General features: G+C 46.4%; 1 protein-coding gene across 2 annotated transcripts; it reads left to right on the top strand.

Annotated features, from left to right (window-relative positions):
• The first annotated feature begins 811 nt into the window (after positions 1-811).
• Positions 812-11,658, top strand: LOC143767148 (uncharacterized). 2 transcript variants are annotated; one of them, XM_077255188.1, is made up of 2 exons: positions 812-1,046; positions 9,293-11,658. In XM_077255188.1, the coding sequence occupies exon 2, from the start codon at positions 9,365-9,367 to the stop codon at positions 11,336-11,338; it is 1,974 nt and encodes a 657-aa protein (XP_077111303.1). In that variant the 5' UTR covers positions 812-1,046; positions 9,293-9,364; the 3' UTR covers positions 11,339-11,658. The 2 variants fall into 2 exon arrangements, with proteins under 2 accessions (XP_077111303.1, XP_077111302.1); XM_077255187.1 differs by lacking the exon at positions 812-1,046 and adding an exon at positions 1,053-1,205.
• Positions 11,659-20,100: the final 8,442 nt, after the last annotated feature.

Below are 20,100 nucleotides of genomic sequence, written 5' to 3'. Positions count from 1 at the left end.
TGGTAACAAACTGCAGTGGTGAGCGTTCCTTCTCAAAAACCGATTAAGGACATCCATGAAGCAGGAGTGACTTGTAAATTTGGCTATCATGAGGATCGAGTCAGATATACTGCGTGAAGTGGACTTTACTGACATCATTAGTGATTTTACAGCATGAAAGTCAAGGAAAGTGCCTGGATTGTGAAAAATGAATGATTTTACCTGAAGTACTCTGCGGAAATGATTTCTGTAAATAAACTTGCGTTCGTTTCATTTTGTGTTTTTGCATTACATATTGCAGCACCTTGAAAAATGGGCCCCGGGCCACCCACCTCTTAACTCCAGCCCTGCTCTTTATAATATATGAGCTTCACTTTTTGTATTAAAGAACTGAAATAAATTAACTTCCTGACGATATTCTAATTTAGTGAGGAGCACCTGTAGATAAATGGGAAGTAGTTTGTGAGCCTACTGTGGTGATTAAAGCACAGAGATTAAGAGAAGCATGTGAAAATTAGAAAAATAAAAAGGAAAGACCGGGGGCATAAAAAGTAAAAAGGGGGGAGGGGATATTATAAAACAGGAAAAAAGGTGGAGCACTAATTACTCTGGGCTGTAGTTCATGTTCTAGCCTGCAGGGAGCGCTCATTACAGTGACCTGCAGTTCCCATCGAGGTCGGCAGTGAGAGCTCTCATTACACTGAACTACAGTAACAGTTCTCCTTGTGGTCGGCAGGGGGAGACAAACTTCAGCTAGGATCGTGACATCATGAAAGGTCCTTTCGCTAATCTAGTAATAGTCTAGAGTTTTCGGCACGTGACTGATCACATGTCTGACATCATCTAAGGTCCTTTCCACTACTAGCCACAAGCCGCTGCACAGAAGACGCGCACCCAGCAGTTCCCATGGAGCAGCTATGGCCGGGAGGCCCCGGCGTCCCTGTGTCCTCAGCGGCCCTGCACACAACTACTAAGTAGCTGAACTGTAGGGAGGACGGCCGGCCATATTCCCACTGGCCCCATAACGTGTCGGTCCCGGAGAATAGGCAGGGGCGTGTCCTGGACAGGTAAGCTCCGCCCCTCTCAGGGCTCCACAGTGCGCAGCGCTGGGAATGCTGGGACTCTGGTGTCAGATTCTGCGCACTGCTCCCTGTGTGGGGCTGATGCCGCCCGTGTTACCCAGCCAGCACCTGCCCCGATCCCTGGGAACTCCGGAAATCACACATGTAAGTGGTGGGCTGCCATGGTGCTCATCCTACTGCCGGCTTCATCGGAGCACTTGTTAGTTACTGTATAGTCTATGTAAGAAACCAAGAGGTCGCCAGTTCAAGCCCCCATGAGGATTGTAGGCAGTGGCGTAACTACAAAGTTATGGGCCCCGGTGCGAACTTCCAAATGGGGCCCCCCCGCCATAAAATTCAATGTAAGCCCCATAGAATACAATGCAGCCCCCCTCATAGTATAATGCAGCCCCTCCATACAGGGGCAGTGACAAAGACACGAGCAAATGGTGACGAGGGGGCAGAGGAGAGGGAACAAGGAGGCAAGGAAGACAGGCACTAGGGGACACATGGGGGCTAGGAGGCAGGGGAGAAGGATACAAGGGGTCTAGTGGGCAAGGGAGACTGACACAAGTGGGCAAGGGAGACTGACACACGGGGACAAGGGACAAGCACAAGGGGACAAGGGAGACAGGCACAAGGGGACACATAGGGACTAGTGAGCAAGAGACTGACACAAGGGGACAAGGGATACAAGCACAAGGGGACACACAGGGACAAGTGGGAAAGGGAGACTGACACACAGGGACTAGTGGGCAAAGGAGACTGACACAAGCACAAGGGGACAAAGGAGACTGACACAAGCACAAGGGGACATAGGAGACAGGCACATGGGGACACACAGGGACTAATGGGCAAGGGAGACTGGCACGCGGGGACACAAGCATAAGGGAGACAGGCTCAAGGGGACACACAGGGACTAATGGGCAAGGGAGACTGGCACACGGGGACAAGGGACACAAGCATAAGGGGACAAGGGAGACAGGCACATGGGGACACACAGGGACTAATGGGCAAGGGAGACTGGCACATGGGGACACAAGCATAAGGGAGACAGGCTCAAGGGGACTCACGGCCCCCTGACCTGCCAGAGCCGCTTGCAGCTGCGACCGTAGTAGTTACGCCGCTGCCTCACACACACACATACTACAGATATCACACACACACTACAGATATCACACACACACATCATACTACAGATATCACACACACACACACACATCAGTTACTACACACACTACAGATATCCCACACACATCATATTACAGATATCACACACATACTACAGTTATCACACACACACACTACAGATATCACACACACACACACTACAGATATCACACACACACATACACACACTACAGATATCACACACACACACACACATCAGTTATTACACACACTACAGATATCACACACACATCATATTACAGATATCACACACATACTACAGTTATCACACACACACACTACAGATATCACACACACACACACTACAGATATCACACACACACATACACACACTACAGATATCACACACACACACACATCAGTTATTACACACACTACAGATATCACACACACATCATATTACAGATATCACACACATACTACAGTTATCACACACACACACTACAGATATCACACACACACACACTACAGATATCACACACACACATACACACACTACAGATATCACACACACACACACACATCAGTTATTACACACACTACAGATATCACACACACATCATATTACAGATATCACACACATACTACAGTTATCACACACACACACTACAGATATCACACACACACACAGATATCACACACACACACATCATACTACAGATATCACACACACACACACTACAGATATCACACACACACACACACACACAACAGATATCACACACACACACAGATATCACACACACACACATCATACTACAGATATCACACACACACACACAACAGATATCACACACACAACAGATATCACACACACACACACAGATATCACACACACACACATCATACTACAGATATCACACACACACACACTACAGATATCACACACACACACACACACACTACAGATATCACACACACACACACACATACACACACTACAGATATCACACACACACACAGATATCACACACACACACATCATACTACAGATATCACACACACACACTACAGATAACACACACACACACACACTACAGATATCACACACACACACACACATACACACACTACAGATATCACACACACACACATCATACTACAGATATCACACACACACTACAGATACCACACACACACACACACACACACACCAGAGATACCAGCTCATATACACAACTCACAATCTCCTCTCTGGTACAGGGGTGGCTGATGTAAACCGGCTGCAGCTCCTCAGCTTCTCCTGACTAAGGCTAGTTTCACACTAGCGTCGGGAACAACCCGTCGCTGTGCGTCGGGCCGAGGTTCCCGACGCTAGCGTGGTCTCCGCCGCACAACGGGGGCAGCGGATGCATTTTTCCCACGCATCCGCTGCCCCATTGTGAGGTGCGGGGAAGTGCGGGGAGGTGGGGGCGGAGTTCCGGCCGCGCATGCGCGGTCGGAAAAAGTGGACCGTCGGGAGCAAAAAACGTTACATGTAAGGTTTTTTTCTCCCGACGGTCCACTACCACACGCCCAAGCGTCGCAAAACGGACGCAACGTTTGGCAATGCGTCGCAAATGCGTCGCTAATGTTAGTCTATGACGAAAAAACGTATCCAGCAAGAACTTTTGCTGGATGCGTATTTTCGGCAAAACGACGCATTTGCGACGTATTGCAGTTAACGCTAGTGTGAAACTAGCCTAAAGCGGCTCTGTCCCGCACCTCCCCCCTGCTCTCGCCTTCTGTCCCGGGTTTATTTTGGCTTTCTCTTAAAGGGCACCTGTCACCCCGTTTTTTCCGTATGAGATAAAAATACTGTTAAATAGGGCCTGAGCTGTGCATTGCAATAGTGTATTTTGTGGACCCCGATTCCCCACCTATGCTGCCGAAATACGTTACCAAAGTAGTCGTTTTCGCCTGTCAATCAGGCTGGTCTGGTCAGATGGGCGTGGTGTCTTCCCCCAGATCTTGCTTAGTTTTCCGTTGGTGGCGTAGTGGTGTGCGCATGCCCAAGGTCCCGAATCCACTGCACAGGGGAGTGAAAATAGCGTAATGTGCGACATTTCATTGGTGATCGGTGGGGGCGGCCATCTTCCTTTGGCCGCGCGTGCGCAGAAGCGGCGCTCTGCTGGCCGCGGCTTCAGGAAAATGGCCGCAGGATGCCGCGCGTGCCCAGATGGAGATCGCGGCGGCCATTTTCCTGAAGCAGAGATGCGACACCTCGTACACACCCGACTCCGCTCCGTACACACCCGACTCCGCTCCGTACACCTCGTACACACACGGCTCCGCTCCGTACACCTCGTACACACACGGCTCCGCTCCGTACACCTCGTACACACACGGCTCCGCTCCGTACACCTCGTACACACACGGCTCCGCTCCGTACACCTCGTACACACACGGCTCCGCTCCGTACACCTCGTACACACACGGCTCCGCTCCGTACACCTCGTACACACACGGCTCCGCTCCGTACACCTCGTACACACACGGCTCCGCTCCGTACACCTCGTACACACACGGCTCCGCTCCGTACACCTCGTACACACACGGCTCCGCTCCGTACACCTCGTACACACACGGCTCCGCTCCGTACACCTCGTACACACACGGCTCCGCTCCGTACACCTCGTACACACACGGCTCCGCTCCGTACACCTCGTACACACACGGCTCCGCTCCGTACACCTCGTACACACACGGCTCCGCTCCGTACACCTCGTACACACACGGCTCCGCTCCGTACACCTCGTACACACACGGCTCCGCTCCGTACACCTCGTACACACCCGGCTCCGCTCCGTACACCTCGTACACACCCGGCTCCGCTCCGTACACCTCGTACACACCCGGCTCCGCTCCGTATACCTCGTACACACCCGGCTCCGCTCCGTACACCTCATGCACACCCGGCTCTGCTCCGTACACCTCGTGCACACCCGGCTCTGCTCCGTACACCTCGTGCACACCCGGCTCTGCTCCGTACACCTCATGCACACCCGGCTCTGCTCCGTACACCTCATACACACCCGGCTCCGCTCCGTACACCTCATACACACACGGCTCCGCTCTGTACACCTCATACACACACTGCTCTGCTACATCCACCCAAACCCCTCCTGACCTCACACAAAAGCTTACCCTCCAGCACGATGACAAACAGCACTGCACTACTGTCCTGCACTACACGGAAGCCCTTGATCATGTGACTCCAACTCCTCCCCTCCTGTGACCTCATCACATGTCCTGTGCGCACAGAGCAGTGGCAGCTATAGTAGTGGTGTGCGGCTCTCTGCGGTGGAGGGGCTCTGCTGCGGGTCAAGTGCAGTCCCACCCGTGATCGCGAGTGCACGCGCAGCAGGGCCTGTAAGGAAGAATTATTTAAAGGGCCGGCGGCCCATTTTGTAGCTTAGAGTTCTTAGGAGCCCGCCCAGTCTGCTGGACTGGGTGGGCCCCTAAGCACTGCGGGCCCCGTCGCAATTGCGACCCCTGCGACCGCGGTAGTTACGCCCCTGATTGTAGGAGATCTGCAGTACAGCTGCTTAGTTAGCGGCGCCCCCCTCCGGCTGACGGACAGGTCATTGCTCAGGTACATGGTCGCTGACCTGTTGGTCACCCAGGGGAGGGCGCTAGTGTAGGAAATACAGGAGCTGTGGGTGCAAATTCTCTTCCCAATGCCCTTCCAGAGTGAGCTTCAAACGCGGCTTCTGGCTGCTGACGCATCACTTTGGAGTCGTAAAGGGCTCAGCGGGCTCATCATATAAAGGGTTACACGGTCACGGTTTGGGGCAGGCGAGGGTGCTAAAAGATTTTGTTTTTTGCAAAGTCCAGGATGAAAAAGCGTATTCGAGCCCAGTGTTCGGCAGCCCCTAGGGAATGAATGGTTGTGCTTACACGCTACTGATCGGTGTGGGTCCCATCGGCCAGACCCTCACTAATCAACAAACTATGACATATTCTGTGGCTAGGTGACAATTTCTTTTCATTGAACAATCCCTTTAATACACTGGTTTTTCCACATAATGAATTATTATAATTTATTTATATAGCGCCATTAATTCCATGGTGCTGTACATAAGAAGGTTACATACAGAATTATAGATATCATTTACAGTAAACAAATTTACAATGACAGACTGGTACGGAGGGGAGAGGACCCTGTGCTTGTGGACTTATATTCTATGGGATAATGGGGAAGAGACAGAAGGTCGGGGGTGCAGCAGCTCCGGTGGTGGTGAGGCGGCAGAATGGTTATTGCAGGCTGTAGGCTTTCCTGAAGAGATGGGTTTTCAGGTTCTGTCTGAAGGATCCGAGGGTGGTGGATAATTGGATGTGTTGAGGCATGGAATTCCAGAGGATGGGGGATATTCGGGAGAAATCTTGGAGGCGGTTGTGTGAGGAACGAATAAGTGTGGAGGAGAGCAGGAGGTCTTGGGAGGATCGGAGATTAGTTCAGAGATGTAGGGAGGGGACAGGTTGTGGATGGCTTTGTAGATCAGTGTTAGTAGTTTGAACTGTATTTGTTGGGGAATTGGAAGCCAGTTGAGGGATTTGCAGAGGGGAGAAACCGAGGAGTAGCGAGGAGAGAGGTGGATTAGTCAGGCTGCAGAGTTGAGGACAGACTGGATCGATGCAAGAGAGTTAGCAGGGAGGCCATAGAGGAGGGTGTTGCAGTAGTTGAGGCGGGAGATGATGAGAGCATGCACAAGAGTTTTAGTAGATTGAGGGCTGAGGAAGGGACGGATTCTGGAAATATTTTTGAGTTGGAGGCGACAGGCGGTGGCAAGAGTTTGGAAGTGCGGTTTAAAGGACAGGGCAGAGTCGACAATTACTCGTAGGCAGCGGATTTCAGGTGCAGGAGAGAGCGTGATGCCATAGATAATAGATAATAGATAGATCGGTAGGGAGGAAAGATGATGAGTTCGGTTTTGTCTACATTGAATTTTAGGAAGCGAGAGGTGAAGAAGGAGGATATGGCTGATAGACACTCCGTGATTCTGGACAGCAGAGAGGTGACATCTGGGCCCGAGAGGTAGATCTGAGTGTCGTCCGCATACAGGTGGTACTGGAAGCCATAGGACTTTGAGTTGTCCTAGGCCAAGGCTATAGATGGAAAAAAGTAGGGGCCCCAGGACAGAGCCTTGAGGGACTCCAACAGAGAGAGGGCGGGATGAGGATGTAGTATGAGAGTGGGAAACGCTAAATGTGCAGTCGGAAAGGTATGAGACAATCCAGGACAAGGCAAGGTCTTTGATGCCAAGGGAAGAAAGAATCTGTAGCAGTAGGCAGTGGTCGACTGTGTCAAAGGCAGAGGACAGGTCGAGAAGGAGGAGGATGGAGAACTGTCTGTTAGCTTTGGCTGTGAGTAAGTCATTAGTGATTTTGGTCAGGGCAGTTTCGGTGGAGTGGTGGGGGCGGAAGCCAGATTGGAGGTTGTCAAGGAGAGAGTTAGATGAGAGGTGGGAGGAAAGTTGAGCATGGACATGATGCTCTAGGAGCTTGGAAGCGATCGGGAGCAATGATATGCATTAAGAAAACCTGCCAAGTTGTTGCTTTCCTTCTCTTTCTCCCATGAAACAGTTATTAAATATTAATCATCATATTATAAGTAAAATCAAATAATGCCATTGAAGAAGGCAACTCATTCCTCAAAAAATCAGCCACTCAAATGGCTATGTCGACATAAAAAGAGACGTGACTCTCGGAAGGTGAGGATGAAAATGCATCACAAAGACCACTTGACACATTTAAAGTCGACAGAACTGACTATGTATTATGTATGGGGGATTATTCTGATGTTCCCTGAGCAGAACGTGTCTGGGGAAAGATCAGCCCAATCCTTTTGTTTTTGTTTGACCGCCAGTCATGTCTGCCACTGCTCACTCCGCTGTCCCACTGAAAACACATAAGCTTGCGACAAAGCCAAGCAGTCTTGTATGGAGGAGTTGAGAAAGCTATCTCTCCAAATTGCATAGACACGATTAAAAGGGCTCTCTCTGGTCTAGCTTAGTGTACTGGGTCCACCCTCCACATCCCCCAAGCCTTCTGAAAATGATGAATAACCTTTCAGCATCCTCCTAAGTAAGTAATGAATGGATATGCACATACTCTGAACTACATTTGTTAAAATGGCATCCGCCCCAATTTTCCTTTTAGGGTACGTGCCCACGATCATGAATTGCTGCAGGTTGGACGCTGCGTATTTATGTAGCATCAAACCCACAGTTACTAGATGTTACAGCAACATGGATTGGATTTCTAGAAATCCCATGTCCACTATGTGTGCATAGACGCCTACGGATCACCTGCAGAGATGGACATGCGGAGGGTCTTTAAAACCGCAGCATGTCAATTTCTCTTGCAGTGACGCTAGACTCTGCAACAGAAATTTCACCAACGGAATGTACTGGACGCGGTGTAGCTGTACAGTTCAGTAATCACATGTGGATTTACCTGTGTTCAATAGACGGCAACGCTTTGGACGCAGCGAACAATACATTGTGTCCAAAGCGCTGCTACATCCGAGTTGTGGAAACATAGCCTTATTCTTATGCCAAAGCTAGACCTTTTTGTAAATGAATGTTGCCAACGTGCTGTGTTCTTAAGCCTGTAGTATTGTGCGTCAATCTGTACATTGTCTATGAACATACTCATAGGCCTGGCATCATTCAGTTCACCTACATTGTAGTTGCTCTATTCTTTCCAGGGCATTCCTGATTTGGGCTCGAGGAGGAAAGGGTACATGTGATAATATAGAGCTTGGGCTGAAATGATAAAAGTGAGCACTGTAACAATTTTCAGTGAATATTAACAGTTGATATTGACTCACAGTGCATTTATGGTTGGCCCATTGGTTCCGGCACCTTTCAGTGAGAGCGATGTGGACACCAGTAGCTCCGATGTTCTCTCCACAGTTCCTGCCAGTTTTTCATGAATGCTAGGTCAGAGATTTACTAAGCTAAAAGCACTGGTGGCTTAAATGTTCACAAAATAATTGTCCAAAGTAAGGGTCGGGGGAAGATGAAGAAGTTCATATAACTTAATATTGAATTAATGCATTTTTTTTACCCTGACAGATGTATTCAACACTGGAATCCCATCATGAGGGTACTTCATCATCTCGCCCAACTACTGGTGTTTTTCTGTAAATGGAAAATCTTAGAATACACCCAAATAGGATGCAAAGCTCTGTGAGGATGGTGACCAAGCAGGTCGCTTTATTTAAAGATCACAATGTCACAGAATCCAACGTGGCTATATTGGTAAATGATCCAAGGCAATGTTCATCTGTATTTATCAAGGGGGAACCAGCCTCATGCGATGCAAGTAACCCTACTGACACTGCTGAATATGCAATCACAGAAAGTAAATGGCGAGGTGAACCTGCTGACATGAAGGAGGAACCTACCTCATGTGATATTCAACAACTCGAGGACAATGCTGTCTACACACCCAAAGATCATACACAAGATTCATCTACTGATATCAAGGAGGAACATGCTGTATATGACATAGAGAATTCCATTAATGCTGACAGTTGTACCCCCGCTGATCACAGACCAGATCTGTCTTCTCATATGAAGGAAGAATCGGACCCAAGTCATGATGGAAGTCTCATCAATGCTGACCTTTCTAAACCTTTGCATCATGTAGAACAGGACCCCGTTGAAATGAAAAAGGAGCCAGTCTCTCATGATGGAAGAATTATATCTGTCCACTGTAGTGATAAATCAATAGATCATACACACGAATATTTACCGGCTAATGTTAAGGAGGAATCTGATTTTAGAGAAGCGTCAAATAATGCTATTTCAACTGTATGTTCTCACATAAAGGAGGAACCGGATTCATTCACTGAAAAATATACAACGGACCAGAACATAATTGTGCCTAGAAATAATACAGTTTCTTCAAATTTTCGGAGGAATGAAGTCAAGCAGGAAAACTCTGTTATCGCTCTCAGTAAGCAGAGTGGAAGGAACGAAGACTGTGAATTTATATGTGTTGAATGTGGAAGAAGTTTTAATGATATCACAGCTCTGGGAAAACATCAGCGACATCATGTGAAACAGAAAGTGTTTCACAATTATGAATCTGAAGACATCCAGCCTCCAAGCCAATGTGAATGTCCAGAATGTGGTAAAAATTTCCAGACAAATTGTCAACTACTTGTCCATCAAAGAAGCCACATTAGAGAAAAGTCATTTAAATGCAGTTTTTGTGGAAAGCGGTTCTCTGAGAGGGGAACGTTAGTCCGGCATGAACGAATTCACACTGGTGAGAGGCCATATGCCTGCTTGGAGTGTGGTAGACCGTTTGCTGAGAAAGGCAAGCTGGCCAGGCATCAAAGAACTCATCGAGGTGAAAAATGCTCAGAATGTGGAAAGCATTTTCCAGGTAATACCCAACTAGCTATACATCAACGAATTCACAGAGGAGAGAAACCGTATGAGTGTTCAGAGTGTGGCAAATGTTTCCAAAACAATGAACGTCTTGTGGTGCATCAAAGAAGCCACACGGGTGAAAAACCTTATGAATGTACCCAGTGTGGAAAACGGTTTACTGACAAAGGAACACTAGTGAGACATGGAAGGACTCACACTGGTGAGCGGCCATTTGAATGTTCTGACTGTGGAAAATGTTTTGCAGAGAGTGGAAAGCTTTCTAGGCACCAACGAACCCACTTGAGCGAGAAACAATTTCGTTGTTCTGAATGTGGTAAAGATTTGAGCAATAAGCTGTCCCTCATCATTCATCAGAGAATACACACAGGGGAGAAGCCATATGTTTGTTCCCATTGTGGTAAATGCTACACCTATAAGTCCTCTCTAACGAAACATCTGAACATCCACTCACAGAAGAATCAGTACACCTGTACCGAATGTGGGCGACATTTTAGCGAGAAAAGGAACTTGGTAAAGCATTACCGTTCTCACACAGGAGTGAAGGAGTTTCTATGTTTGGAATGTGGCAAAAATTACAGTGACAAATCATCACTAGTCATCCATCAGAGGATTCATACTGGGGAGAAGCCATATGTTTGTTCATACTGTGGAAAATGTTACAGTGACAAGTCTTCTCTAGGTAAACATGAGCGACTTCACAGGGAAGATAAATTGTAGAATGGCTTCTAAGTGACGAGAGCCGGATCAAGACCAGATGAAGACTGGTAAATTAATATCAAGAATGCTTTTACATCACAAAGGCAGTCAGTTCTTTGAACCTGGTCATTTGTTGTGATGCTTTCTTTATCAGGGACACACAATTTTATTCATTGACACTGTTAAGATGGGTGGAACTTTGGACAATCCCAAAAATAGATAGCACATAGTTGTCAATTCTAAAACCTAATGTAAGCACGGCAGGCTTTGTTTAGCCTATTCAAAATAGTTAAAATAAAAATGGAAGTAAGGCTGTGCAAGAAGAATAGAGGAATGGTTTGTGTTGGGTTTTCTTTTATGGAGAAAATGCATAAAAAATTCTAAGGTATTTATATGCATAAGCTGATGTATGTACATGAGGGTATTCACACATTATACAATGCTGGAAAGGCATAAAGGGATGTGTGCTAAAATACTTATTGCCCTGATCCTAGTGGTGAAAATGTGTTCTATTTAGTGTGCTGCAGGAGAGTTGCTGAAGCAGATCACGGTGGGGCTCTTCTTTTACTTGTCCATGGTTTTCACATATACCACTTGTACCTATGATATTCTATGGGGCTGTGCTCATGTCCCATTTTTTTCTAAGACTAAGTAGTGTGTGGAAAATATTGGAGACATATTCGATTTTGATCTGAGTGTCTGAACAAAATCAGCAATGCAGGTGTATGGGTCCGTGAAAAAAAAAATGGGACTGACATCTGATATGGTCCAATTTTCACTGACTGTCAAATAGAAGCTGAAGAACTTTTTTTTCTCTCCATATCCGAGAAAAACTGATGCCACTCTGATCAAAATACCGTATTTTGCGGAGTATAAGACACATCGGGCCATAAGATACACCCCAAATCAGGAGACAAGACTTCAATCTGCGAATGTGCTGCCACCGGCGGCCATTTTTCCGCGGCCGACCGCAGGGAAATCATTGGGAAAGGGGACTCTCTGACATCTTATGAGAGCCCAGGGCCCACAGCATTGCCCCACTCCTGCCGCTGCCGACCTCCTGTGATGCCGCTGGCGCCCCACCCCCCTTGGTAAGCTACTTACGGATTATAAGAGGCCCCCCAATTTCCTCCTAAATTTGGAGGAAAAAAGTGCATATTATAATCCGAAAAATACTGAAATTAGTCAGTTTTTCTCAGATGTGAAGAAATTGGTTGTGTAAACCTTCCGTTAGGGAGAGTACTAAAACCATCATGTTCTCAGTTTCATGGCTGGATTTAAATGTATTATTTTCTGCCAGACTTCAGAATGTTCCAAATAGCGTTCATTTTACTGTAGATGAAAATTGCATGATAATGTTGAATGTTTGTTTATTTTCTTCAGTGTTTATGTTTTTTTGTTTTTTTTTGTTTTTTTTTAAGTCCGTCATTTGGCTCTAGGGATCTGGGCCTTTTTAATTGCTACTTTCTAGAAGGCATGGCTTACATGGTTATATGAGGTAAGTCTTTAAATTGCTCTGTATAATTAGTCTATGAGCCATGTCACCTTGTAAAGACCATGAAAATTAGCACTGAGTAAGCACTTGGGCCCATTACTCTGAAACATGTGGCAAATAAAAAGCAAAACCAAACATGGAATATGCAGGGAGCAACAAGCTAAAAAGATCACTTCTTAATTTGCTTTTTAAAGGGAACCTGTAACCAGAAAGAAAATGCTATTAACCTGCAGATATGGGGTTAATCTGTACTTTCCCAGTGCCTGCACGCAACCTAAGGCTGCCGTCACTCTATCCGTATTTGGTCAGTATTTTACATCATAAAAAAGGGTACCCCGTACCACTACTGATGAAAGCCCAAAAGGAAATAAGTGAACTATCAAGAGAATCTATACTTCAAAAAAAGAACAACAGATCTATTAAGGAAAGAGAGGGCCCCATAGCGGAACAGATCCGGAACCTATCATTCATAACACAATTTCATACAGGGCATCAACGATTTGTCAACATTATACGCAAACACTGGCCAGTCTTACAAAATGATAAGGTGGTGGGCGAACTACTCCCAAGTAATCCTAGATTTGTATATAGAAAGGCTCAATCCTTGGGGCATATAGTAGCCCCTACAACAAAAATGACCCTTACAGAGGGAATGAAAGGGAATCCAACCATAGGAACCCCTAAAGTGGGTTTTGTACCATGTGGCGGGTGCTATGGATGTACACAGACCACATTCAGGAAGACAAAAAAACTAGCATTCCAGGACATGGATGGTATGAAGGAATTCTTGATTAAAGACAGTATGTCCTGCCATACCGCGGGCGTGATCTATGTAATCCAATGCCCATGCAATAAGATTTATGTGGGACGCACTAAAAGGCAATTGAAGATATGTATATCAGAACACTTCAAGAATATCCAAAAAGGGTTCCTGGAACATCCCCTATCACGTCATTTCAAGGAGAGACATGGGCAATCTGTGAAAAGCACTATCTTTTATGGCATCCAGATAGTACGCCCAAACAAAAGAGGGGTCGATTTTATAAAAGCCATGTCTAGAGTAGAATCCCAGTGGATTTTTACCCTGAATAGCCTAAAACCGAAGGGCTTAAATCATGAATTAGAACTATACGCTTTTTAAAATCTATTTATGCTATCCACCCAGGTATAATCATCACCCACTTAGTCCACCCGTTTGTATGGCCATACTCCCAAATGGTAGGAGCTAGTCTACAGGGGGAGGTTGGACCCGTATTCCCCACTTGGGTGGGTCGAGAAATTCCCCCTACATATCACCAATATACGCTTTTTAACCGCTTAAGGGGAAGAGCATTATAATTTTATAGTAATAGACATTTCTAACATAATTTTAACGTTCTCCAATAAATTTTAATTTTTATGTTTTATATCTGTGTTCATCACATATTTACATTATATTTTTTTTTATATATTTATGGTCTTAATAAAAGTGAAATTTTAACTATGGTAGGATAGGACCCCTTAGAACTACTCCATACAGGATTACGTATCGATCAGACTTAATATCAGTAGAGGGTTTTTCTGAAATCGTTTACACAAAGATGGTGATATTAACTCACACTCAAATATATATCTGTGAACACTGGACACTTAGTAACTGGGTGCCTATATGTGGAGGGGCAACATATGGCTGCCGGTATTACATGGGCGGTCAGTAGCAGGCAAAAACATGCAACCCCATGGGGGTGAGAGCAAAACACAGCGGGGTGCGAGCAGGGCGCCTATATAATGGGTTGGAGACAGCGGGCGGTAACCCTGACGAAGAAGTGCGTGTCACTTTGAAACGCGTAGGTTGAATTGGCCCAACTAGGCTTCCATAGGCCAGTGACGTCACTCACTGCTCTGCAGTGTCGGCCATTTTCCACGTGTATCCAGGGACGCCTCTGGCCGGGACGTCTCTGTCAATACACGTAGTACTCGCGGTCTCCACCAGCAGCATCCACAGCCACTATCACCGGCTTGCGCTGGTACTTGCAGACCCACTCCCTGGGAGGACGGACACCTAGGAGCGAGAGGACCCGTCTAACAAGCAGCCCAGCCGCTAAGCGATCCGCACATAGTAAGTGATTCAGTACCATCAGTTGTCAGTTATTGTTCTAATTTGCTAGCCCTATCTAGTCTCGGCTGCGGTAACCACCAATTGGGTATTATTCTGCAAACTGGGCATTACGGTTCGACGTTACAATAGTACCGCAGATGCGGTTTAGTTCCAGCCGCTCGTAGCGCCGTATCTCCAATTATTTTACACTGTTTTTTCCTCCATCGGATTGGGCACAATATCCGATTGAGATACAGGCAGCACGCGTGCAGCGTATATTTTGTTATAGCGCCAGTGTATATTTCTTAACCAGTATTTTACATCAGTATCTGTAAGCCAAAACCAGGAGTGGGTGATAAATACAGAAGTGGTGCATATGTTTCTATTATACTTTTCCTCTAATTGTTCCACTCCTGGTTTTGGCTTACAAATACTGATGTAAAATACTGACCAAATCCTGCTAGTGTGACGGCAGCCTAATGCTGTGGGGAGAAAGTTAACTTTATTCTCCCCTGCAGTATTCTGGTTTCAGTCACGGGGGCGGCACCTGTTTAGTAACGGGGGCTATTTGCAGGGTAATAGCATTTTTTTATGGTAACAGGTTCCCTTTAAATGTGTTTTTGCATAGATATTTTTTTATTATTGAGGGTTTTTTGTCCAGAGTAAACATTAAGTGTGACATATTGTATGCATAGATTTTCCATTGCAATAACCACCTAAAACATGGGAAGGTCATATTAAAAATAATAATAAATGATATAAAATGTATTAAAAACAGGAGTAGCCACACACAGACAATCCATAATCTGTACTTATCCCACATGGGAGAAAAGCTGCATATAGTGCAGTGTAACTGTATGTAAAGAGGGCACCACCCAATATTTGGGATCAGCCTGTAGGATGAGAAAAAAACAATCATATGAAAGGAATCAATAGACATGCTATTTAGGCAGGGATCACCATGAATGAAAAATAATATTTTTTTATTGGACAAACAGCAAACAAATTAAAGTTAAAAACACTTAAAAGTCAAGAAATGACACAAATAACAAAAGTTCATAATAAAGCTTAACTCCGCCAGAAAAGCAACCATGTAAATGGACCATGTAGAGCAAACAGAAAAGATAGAATATTTGCATGTATGGTCTGCTACAATGACAACTTGTACTGTAATAGATGGCGTGCATAGAAAGAGTTCTAATCGGATCAATGCCTACATAAAGAAAAATATACTGGCTACAGATCCAATACAAAGAACAATATCGTACAGATCCCTCAAAGTGCAAAAAAAACAACTTATATTAAACCAATATAATTGGCAATATAGATATAGAAAAAATAAAGCTAATTTCAATAGGGGATTTTGATGTTTCGCCCCCAGCAGTTCACCCCCTGGTACATTTCGTTCCCAGCAGTTCTCCCCCATTTGTCCTTGTGGTTCATGAATTCCCATCCATCATCAGTCCAAATGTCACAAAAGTACTGTACAGAGTGCTGCACTTTTGTGACATGTTAAATCAACTGTTTCCATCTGACGTCATGGGGAAGCGCTAGACTGCACTCCGTGACTCAAGTTGCTGCGACAGCTAAGTATCATCCTGGGGGCCAAATGCTGGGGACGAAATGTACCCGGGGGTGAACTGCTGGGGGCGAAACATCCTATAACCCCTCAAAAAAGAAAAACAAGTGTCACGGGGTTTGCGCAACAGAGAGGAGCCAGAAGACCGCAGCAACTGATTGCTCCTACTCCTGCGCTGAGAAGAAGCACTTCTCCTTCATTTCTTCATTTTAATGGTGTTTATTCCTTTTGGCAGAACGGGTTAATCGTCCATGTTGGAAAACCCTCAGCTGATCTCAGTTAGCCACTCCTGTCCCCTTTACAATCTGGCTCCTGATTCAAATCCATGTCAGAGCTAGTATTTGCTGCATGGCTTGGAGGAGAGGTGTTCATATGAGTTCAGGAGGAGTTACCTGTGACTGTTGCATGGTTTGTAAGTGTGGTAATTTGCTTCCCTCCTTTACTTTGGTTTATTTCCCTTCCTCCACTTCCAGGCGCATTCCTCTGTTATATGTGAGTGATTATTTTGTATGCCTGGTGTTTTCTGTTTACCCTCGTTTATGTTGCCTTGTTTGTTGGGTTTGTGTACCGCGGTGCATGGTAATGCCCCTCTTCCCTTTGGTGGGGGAAGAGAACAGACAGACCACTCATCAGAGTTGCCAGCTCCCACTGCGCTTTGCGAAACCTAGCAGCTCTAAACAGCTATGAAATCAGTAACTATACCGCTCATCAGAGTCGCCGGATTTCCTAGCAGGTAGCGTTTCCCTGCACATTCACTTTATCTTGCAGGGTAACAGGTTCACCTACAAAACCGTGGGGCACTTATGATCGGCTGTGCCGTCTTCAGATGAAACACCTGTTATCAGCAAAATTAAGTGATTGTGCAGGGAAACAGAGGAAAGTGTGTGGCTTCTCAGCTGTAGCATAACTTCTACTTATGAGCGCAGCCTTATGGCCCAAGAAATGTCTAGATTTTCTTTCATTGTTTTACCACTGAATCTATTAAAACAATGAAAATATATAACGTGTTTAGAATTTTGGGGTAAGTTTATTAATATTTCCTTCATTTTCTTTTATGTTCCAATAATTAAGAGAAATTTTAGTTACCATATATTGAAACATATATCCCAACATTCACCTACTGTCTCAAGTGTCCGCAGACATGCCCCCCACCTATACTAAGCCTGTTCCACAGGTGTATACAGCACACCCCCCACACTGTAACCATGTGCCTGCACATATGAATCCTGCAGCTTACTTTTGCATCCCCATATAGCTACCATGCGTGCCACCATTCACCATGTTCCTCTAGATCTAAAACCTCCATACAACCATGTGCCTTCTGTGCACCCCCACGCTGCCACCATGACCCTATTGTGTGTTCCCTTACCACCCTCATATGCTTCAGTTTTCCCCTACAACCCTCAGTGCTCCCCAATGCCATGCCCATGCGTCTCAATGCTCCCCGACACTGCCCCTATGCACCTCACTGATCACCCATACTATGACTCGACAGTCCCCAGACCACCATGATATGCCTCATTATACTCTCAGACACATGTAACCTGGTGCAGGGCGGTAACCATAGGCGGGGTACTCATCTCTTGCGCCCCGATACATTACATGAAGAGGGGGTCCCTGGCTGGGTGTGTGAACTCGTGCTGTGACGGCCTCATGTAACCGATGATGCTGGTTTGCCAGGACCAGATGTTTCACAGTTCAATGAGGGAGACTACCATTCAAAAATGAACTTTATACTGAACAGGAACTTGGTAGGGAGATAGAGCGCGCACACAACATGATGTACGTGTCATTCTATATTCCTTCCTCTTTTTTTTAATTTGTCCTCTTTCTGCACCTGTTCCTGCCAAAACATGGTATCCATCCACAGCTGTTTCGGGGTTCCATGGATACCATGTTTTGGCATAGGTGGTTTCCTTTATTGGATGCTGCCCTTCCTGTGGTTGTTCCTTCCCGGTGAAAGACCTGGCTATTCATTGCTTGCGTTGAGAAACATGTGATGGTGTCTCCACGGCTTTTCTACATGCATTTGCATATTTCCCATAAGTGATGAGGGCAGTGTTCTGGATCACTGCGTTGAGAAACACGTGATGGTTTCTCCGGTGTTGATGTTTTGATCTCCCCGAGGTCATTCATCCTTATGTTTATATCTTTTCACTAGGCACTGCTCCTAATAGCCAGTTTCCTACTCCACACTGAGGGGCAAATACCCCGAAACAGCTGTCTGTGGGTGGGATTGCTCCTCGCCTTTTGGCTGCGATCTTGTGTCGCGGTCAGAGGGTGCGAGTATTTCTTGGCAGCGTGCTGCTAATTTTCGTCTGCGGTATTTGTATCGGCAGTGAAGACTGAAGATGTTCATCAAGAATACGATTCGTGTGGTGGTGGAAGGTGGTGCCAGAAACAACGTGCTGTATGTGGTTCGTGACCTGCTGGAGGGAAAGGCTGGAGCTCATCGGACTGATATCTTCAGTGTGAACGAGTTTCACAACCAGGGTACATATGATGTTACCTTTGTGAGTGAGCCTTGCTGTCTGTTTTTGAGTGGTTCAGAAGCCATGATGGTGACCCATGCCTGGAGGGAGTGTGAGTGGAGCCTCTGTTTGGGCTCATGGAGAAAGTAGTGGCTGTTACCGTGTACAATCCTTACACAGAAGTAAGTCTGCTGGAGCAGTTCCTGGCTCGGTACTGCGAATATGTGAAGGGTGGAGAGAAACAGAAATTGTTTGGGCATTTTTAATTGTAAATGTGTTTCGTGCGAAACTGAGGAAAGACTCAAGTTGTTTGGGAGGTTTCACCCATCCCCTGGCGAACTTTTCAGTGGCGGGTCATAGGGGCTTTCTGTCATATGCAGGGCAGCCTCTATACTGCAGGAAGTGTTTCCAATTTGGGCACTTACAGAACACGTGTGAGAAGAGCATGGTTTGTCGTAACTGTAAGCAAGAAGGCCATGCGGCGGCTCAGTGTCCGATGCCACGTGAATGTGACCAGTGTGGTAATACAGGGCACCTGTATAAGGACTGTCCATACGGTTGGCCAGGGAGGCCATCTAGAGAGGAGAGGCGGGAGGAGGAAGAAAAGAAACGTGAGGAGGAGCGGAGGCAGGAGGAGGAAAAAAAGAGGAGGAGGTCAAGAAACGGGAGGAGGAGAGGAAGCGGGAGGAAAGCGAGGCATCTGTGCAGCAAAGCGCTGAGGTAAATCCGCCCTCTATGATTGAGAGACGGCGGGATAAACGGCAGGAGGACAAGGAGGCTGAAAGGAGGAAGGAGGAGTGGGAGGACAAGTTATTCTGGAGAGCCGCAAAGCAAGAAGAGCGTGCTATGGTTAAAAAGAAAAAGAAAAGAAAGAGGCCCCAGTTACCAAAGCAGAGGAGTTGGGTGTTTTGATGGACACTTCTGGGGCGGAAGAGATGGCTGCGTCATTGATTCTTGATTCTGATCCAGAAAGCATTGGCGTTTTTTCCTCAGAAGAGGAGCCTGGAGGTCGAATGTGTCCCAGGGAGGGTGGTGGGGAAATCTGTGACTCAGAGGTTCGTGAAGGTGGAGGGCCCCAGAGGAAGGCTGGGCAGAAGAAGACGCGTGTGGAGGAGTGTATGGAGGTCAGCGGCTCTGAAAGCTGCTCAGCGCAGATGGTGG

Source organism: Ranitomeya variabilis, chromosome 4, assembly GCF_051348905.1.
Source record: "Ranitomeya variabilis isolate aRanVar5 chromosome 4, aRanVar5.hap1, whole genome shotgun sequence".
NCBI lineage: Eukaryota > Metazoa > Chordata > Amphibia > Anura > Dendrobatidae > Ranitomeya > Ranitomeya variabilis.
The sequence above is the reverse complement of the archived record's forward strand: the minus strand, read 5'-3'. Positions and strand labels throughout refer to the sequence as shown.

What these genes read in the sequence shown, in the direction of transcription:
- LOC143767148 (XM_077255188.1), top strand. Translation starts at nt 9,365, where the DNA reads ATGGAAAATCTTAGAATACACCCAAATAGGATGCAAAGCTCTGTGAGG.